Source organism: Salvia miltiorrhiza, chromosome 2 (assembly GCF_028751815.1).
Source record: "Salvia miltiorrhiza cultivar Shanhuang (shh) chromosome 2, IMPLAD_Smil_shh, whole genome shotgun sequence".
Classification (NCBI taxonomy): domain Eukaryota; kingdom Viridiplantae; phylum Streptophyta; class Magnoliopsida; order Lamiales; family Lamiaceae; genus Salvia; species Salvia miltiorrhiza.
In genome coordinates this window covers 27,715,608-27,721,657 of record NC_080388.1, presented here as the reverse complement: position 1 = coordinate 27,721,657, position 6,050 = coordinate 27,715,608, and the positions used below count along the sequence as shown (strand labels likewise).

General features: G+C 35.6%; 1 protein-coding gene across 1 annotated transcript; it reads left to right on the top strand.

Annotated features, from left to right (window-relative positions):
* The first annotated feature begins 908 nt into the window (after nt 1-908).
* LOC131007660 (G-type lectin S-receptor-like serine/threonine-protein kinase At4g27290) lies at nt 909-4,370 on the top strand. Its single transcript, XM_057934585.1, has 7 exons — nt 909-2,372; nt 2,528-2,662; nt 2,779-2,900; nt 2,969-3,179; nt 3,267-3,504; nt 3,579-3,729; nt 3,811-4,370. The coding sequence occupies exons 1-7, from the start codon at nt 1,076-1,078 to the stop codon at nt 4,102-4,104; spliced, it is 2,448 nt and encodes an 815-aa protein (XP_057790568.1). The 5' UTR covers nt 909-1,075; the 3' UTR covers nt 4,105-4,370.
* Nucleotides 4,371-6,050: the final 1,680 nt, after the last annotated feature.

Sequence of the window (6,050 nt, the reverse complement as noted above, 5' to 3'; positions counted from 1 at the left end):
TCGTGAACCCTTCAATTGAGCCTAAGATTTGTCATATGTCTTTTAAAATAGTTCAATTAATTTATCTATCTCTATTATATGACCCATAATGTCATATTCAATTATTTGAATTGAATATATCTTTTGTATTGGCTAGTAACAAATAGTCAAATATTATAGAAAAATTAAGTATTCTTTCGAAGTTTTGATTGAGAAAGGTAACATATTCTTGTGAGAAAAACATTATTGTGTTTAAAAAATAGATGAGGTGGAGTCCCACAGACACTCGTAAGTATTTTTTTTTTTTGACTTTGAGAGAACGGAAGCAGTAGAGTTTGATCCCTAAACCTAACTGTTTGTAGACAGGAGTTCACATCGCTTGATATCCCTTTGGAGGCGACACTCGCAAGCATTCTATTAATTAGAGTGCTTGACATTAAATAAGTATCAATGTGTATATATATAAAAAAAAATTAACTAATTTAATCGTTCAAATTTATTCCATCGAAAAGGAACATCAGTTAGTTTCTAACAAACCAAGACTTGCTAAGAATAGTGTTTTCACATAAAGATATGACAACTTTACTAAAGACCGTCAACATAGTTTATGTGGAAATTTGAAATAATCAAAAAAGATCTAAGTCAACTTTTACATGCGAATTCAAAATATTAAATACTCCATTTGTCCCACTTCAAATGTCTTGTTTTCCTTTTTGGATTGTCCCACTTCAAATATCTTATTTCCTTTAATAAAAAAAATTATCCTCAAAAAATAAAATTTTTGGGACCCACATCACCTTTTCAACTCTACACCACACCACTTAATAATATAATTAACATTTTTCTAAATAATCGTGTCAAAATGAAACAAGACATTTCATTTGGGATGGAGGGAGTACTATTTTTAGTCGATACATGAATTAAATTCATTGTACTAGAAATGAATTAAGTTTCAAGTTATACACCATTAGAAAATAACATAGGTAGTTATCATCTAAAAATAATGGAGATACAAAATGTAATATCAACACAAAGTTGTGAATTAATTTTTTTTGAAACAAAGTTGTGAATTAAATCAAACTTACTAGATTTGATCATGGCACAGTTCTTCTTGTACACTTCAATCCTCTGCCATCTGCTTCATTCCATCTCCTTTCTGAGTTTAACAGTTGGAGCAGTTGACTATTGCAGTCTTTTACCAAATCAAACACTTGTTCTTGGGCAGACACTGATTTCTCAAAACCAAGTTTTTGAAATGGGTTTCTTCTCACCTGGAAAATCTTCAAATAGATTCTTGGGAATATGGTACAAGAGCACACCAGAAGTAGTAGTCTGGGTTGCAAACAGAAACCATCCCATCGCGGCCTCACAAGCACCAGTTTTCATGATCTCCAGAAATGGAAGTCTTGTTATAAGCAGTGGCAAAAGCATTATCTGGGTGGCGAATTCATCAGCATCAGGGGTGGCATCAAATCCAGTTTTACAGCTCCTGGATACTGGAAACATGGTTCTTTTAAACGACAACACAAGCACGACGGAGGGCTACATGTGGCAGAGTTTTGATTACCCAACTGACACCATGTTACCAGGAATGAAATTGGTGGATGATGTTGATGCTGGTGTTGAGAGATATCTGACGTCATGGAGAAGTCCGGACGATCCATCTCCCGGTGAATATGTTCACAGGATCCAAAATCGGGGCTTGGCTGAGACGGTGACTCTAAGAGGGGCAAGCAAAAGATACCGAGTAGGACAGTGGAATGGGATGTATTTTTGTGGTAACGCACCCTTTCCCAATTCCATTTTCAAAACAGAACTGGTTTTCAGGCAAGAGAGGTTGATATCCATTGAAGAGGTCTATGAGAACTCAATTCCGGTGAGAACTACTTTGGATACATCTGGTACACTCCAGCGCCATACCATGAATATCAGAAAAGACAAGTGGAATCATGTCATCTCTTTTCCACAAGATACGTGCGATGAATATGATAGCTGTGGCCACAACTGTATCTGCAGATCTGACAGGCCAATTAGATGCCAATGTTTAAAGGGATTTGCTCCCAAGCTCCAAAAGGATTGGGATCTTCACGATTGGTCGGGTGGATGTATTAGAACTAAACCGTTGAATTGTGAGGGCGGAGATGGATTTCAAGAGATTAGAGGGGTGAAGTATCCTGATACCTTGAGATGTCTGTTAAATACAAGCATGAGCCTCGCTGAGTGCAAATCTGAGTGCCTTAAAAACTGTAGTTGCACCGCTTATGCTAATTCGTTCACCACCAATGGGGGCAATGGCTGCTTGATGTGGTTTGGTGATCTCATGGATACCAAAGGACTCTCTGCAGCAGATAGTAAGCAGAAGATCTATATCCGTGTGCCACTTTCTGAACAAGGTTAGTAGTTTCATAACTACCATTTACGCTATCTAGATCTGCATATCTCAGCTCCAAACTTAAGATGGATACTTGCACTACGTGCATGTTGTGACCTAATTGTTTCGTAAAAGTATGAATCATTAAACAGAGAAGCTGTTCGAATTTGCCTGTAGATTTTAGCAGAGGTTTAGAAGAAGAGGAGAATAAAAGGCCTACTAAATTCATACTGGTATCAATTGCTTCTGGTGTTCTCGTCTCAGCCATTATCAATGGAGCAGTACTTTTTATGTCAAGACGAAAGAGGCAAGGTAACAATTGAACTTCTGTAGTTGACTGCTCTAAGAAAGAGAGTTTATTCATATTCAAAGCATAAACTCAAGCTAACTCTCAAGCATTTATTCTTTTTTACTCTCGCTTTTAGCAGTAAAATGGAATGATGAGGATTTAGAATTAACTGTGATCAAAATGGCAACTATTGTGCAAGCCACAAATAATTTCTCAACGGAAAACAACATTGGAGTCGGAGGTTTCGGTACTGTTTACAAGGTAACGTTCTAAGTGAGGGTGCTGAAGTTGGATTAAAAGTATACTCGTATTCTAACTTCTATAAGCAGGGGAAAATGCTATCAGGGGAAGAAATTGCTGTCAAAAGATTATCGAAATCTTCACAACAGGGTCTGGAAGAATTCAGAAATGAAGTTATGGTGATTGCAAAACTTCAACACAGAAATCTTGTAAGACTATTGGGATGTTGCATTGAAGAAGAAGAAAGGATGCTAATCTATGAATACCTGCAGAATAAAAGCCTTGACCTCTTTGTTTTTGGTACACTCTGATTAGCTTGTCATATCCCATACTTGTTCATCCTACAAAAATCATTAAAATATTCATATGATGTTCAATCATTTGCAGATAACAGTGGGAGGAGACTATTGACATGGCCTAAGCGTTTTAAGATTATGATGGGAATTGCAAGGGGACTGCTATATCTCCATCACGATTCCAGATTAAAGATTATTCATAGGGATCTCAAAACGAGTAATATTTTACTAGACGGACATTTAAATCCAAAAATATCAGATTTCGGCTTAGCAAGAATATTTGAAGAGGATCAATCTCTTGCCAGAACAAAAAGGGTCGTTGGGACATAGTAAGTTTTCGTCATATCCTTAAATTCTTTCATTCATTTTCTATGGTGGCATTAAGATGAATACATTTATGCAGTGGATATATGGCTCCGGAATATGCAATTGATGGGAAATTCTCGGTGAAATCTGACATCTTTAGTCTTGGAGTGGTTTTGTTGGAGATTATCAGTGGGAAAAAGAACAGAGGATATGGAGGCTCCGACCACTATCTTAACCTCTTGGGCCATGTATACAAATTAAAACTTTGATGCCATTTTCATGAAACAATTTTTCTCAGTAACTTACTTGTTGATATATCCTTGTGGCAGGCATGGTTGCTATGGAAAGAAAACAGGATTGTGGAGTTGATGGATGAGTATTTGAATGATACATTTGAGGAGTGTGAAGTGAAGAGATGCATGCAAGTGGGATTATTATGTGTTCAGAAATTTGCAGAAGATAGGCCAAACATGTCATCTGTGGTTTCAATGTTAGGAAATGATGGAGTAATTTTGGCAGAACCTAAAGAGCCTGGGTTTTTTATGGAGAGAAGTTGCAGTCTTGCGAGAAGTAGTACTTCAGAAGATAAAACATTGACCATTACTGACCTGGAGGGCAGATGAGGAGCTCCACATCCATCGTTTCTCGCTCTAATTCTAATCTTTTTCCGACGACGACTGAGGATTGTAGTTGTGTGTGTTGTCGATAAATTGAATTTGAAGTTGAAGGTTAGGCGAAAATTAGGCATCTCATTTTTGAATGAGCTGGTCTTGTGTGAGGTCACCGCATACTATGCGGTTGGGTCAGCCCTGACCCGACCCGTATCAAAATATATTTTCCAGATTTTGATAAATATAAACAATTGTGTGGGGTGGTGCAATTTGCAACATGCGCTATACTTCTTAACTCAAAGGGCAGGGGTTCGAAACCCACTGCCCCATGGGGTCTTATTTGCTTTTTTTCGCCCTCTATTCCTGCGTTTTTTTTTACTTTTTTTTCCCCCTTTTTTTCTTGCCTATGTTTTTACCTTTTTCTGTTTTCTTCGAAACCCACTGCCCCATGGGTCTTATTTGCTTTTCCCCCCCTCTATTCCTGCGTTTGTTTTGTTTTTTTTTCTCCCTTTTTTTGTTGCCTATGTTTTTACCTTTTTCTGTTTTCTTGCGTTTTTTTTTTTCTTCATATAATGCTTCACATTTTTCTTCTTCTTTTTTTTTTCTTCTGATTTTTTACAAATTTTTTTTTGTATTTTATTTATTTTCACATTATATTCTAAAGTAATTATTATTATTACGAATAGTAATTATTAACATAAAAAAGTAATGTTTTTAAAACATTACTTTTCAACATTTGAATAGTTACTTTTTCTTACAAAAATTATTACTTGACCAAATATACAAAATTACAAGTTCTAACGAGTAAAAGTAACGTTATTTTTATACATATTAATAATTATTTTTATTACAATAATAATTATTTGATCAAATAACTAAAGGTATAAATTGTCATGAATAAAAGTAACAATTATCATGAACAAATGTAATAATTTATAAACATTACATTTCATTGTAACAATAATTACTTTTTATTACGACAATAATTACTAAACCAAATAATTAAGAATAAAAGTACTAGCAAGTGAAAATAATATTACTTTTCTTCATATCAATAATTACTTTTACTTACAATAATAACTACTTGAGCAAATAACTAAAAGTAAAAGTTCCTATAAATAAAAATAAACATTATTGTGAAGAAATGTAATGTTTTGAAAACATTACAATTATTCATAATAATAATAATTACTTTTTATTACAACAATAATTACAACAAATGTAATAATTTTTAAACATTACATTTATTATAACAATAATTACAACAAATGTTAATATAAGTATTTACCTTTATTCAAGGGTTAATTATGCCAAAACTCATGAACTTTGGGCCAATTTTCAAACTTGCCATGAACATTTTTTTTTTATAAAAAATTCCCTGAATTTAAGGGAGTGAACAATTTTTCCATGATTTTGAGCTCCGGTGTGTACCGAGCTGACGTGGCAATTTTTAAACAATATCGAGCTGATTTGGCGCTTACTTGTACTGAAAAATTAACACATGAAAAATAATAAATGAAAAATATAAAAAATAAAATAAAATTAATCCATTTCCTTCCCCCACCTCCAGGTTCGGCGGAACGCCGCCGCCGGAATCGCATAACGGTTGCCGCCCTTTCCAGGTGCTTTACCCTTTCCCGAATTCTTCGAGCTGCAAAAACACCCCCCATTTGATTTTGCAGATCACACCCAACCAAAACTCACAAAACTAAATAATTATATTAACAAGAACACCCCACCCCCACTACAAAAAAAAATGGAATTAGCGACGGCAATTCCCGCCGGTAAAAAAGAGGCGGCCGCCGGCGATGCAATTACCGGCGGCCCGTTGCCGTCGGCAATTATCTCGTCGGAGATGTGATTGCCGGCGACGAAACTTAGGTGCCGGAGATTACCGGCGGCAGTTTTTGTCGGGGAACTCAGGTGGTTGGCCGGATATTTACCGGCGGTTGTCACCA

Bases quoted from the DNA above. Each gene is read 5' to 3' on its own strand.
- LOC131007660 (XM_057934585.1), top strand. From the start codon at position 1,076: ATGGCACAGTTCTTCTTGTACACTTCAATCCTCTGCCATCTGCTTCAT. The intron at 3,180-3,266 runs GTACACTCTGAT...AATCATTTGCAG, and splicing joins CCTTGACCTCTTTGTTTTTG to ATAACAGTGGGAGGAGACTA. The intron at 3,505-3,578 runs GTAAGTTTTCGT...ACATTTATGCAG, and splicing joins AAAAGGGTCGTTGGGACATA to TGGATATATGGCTCCGGAAT.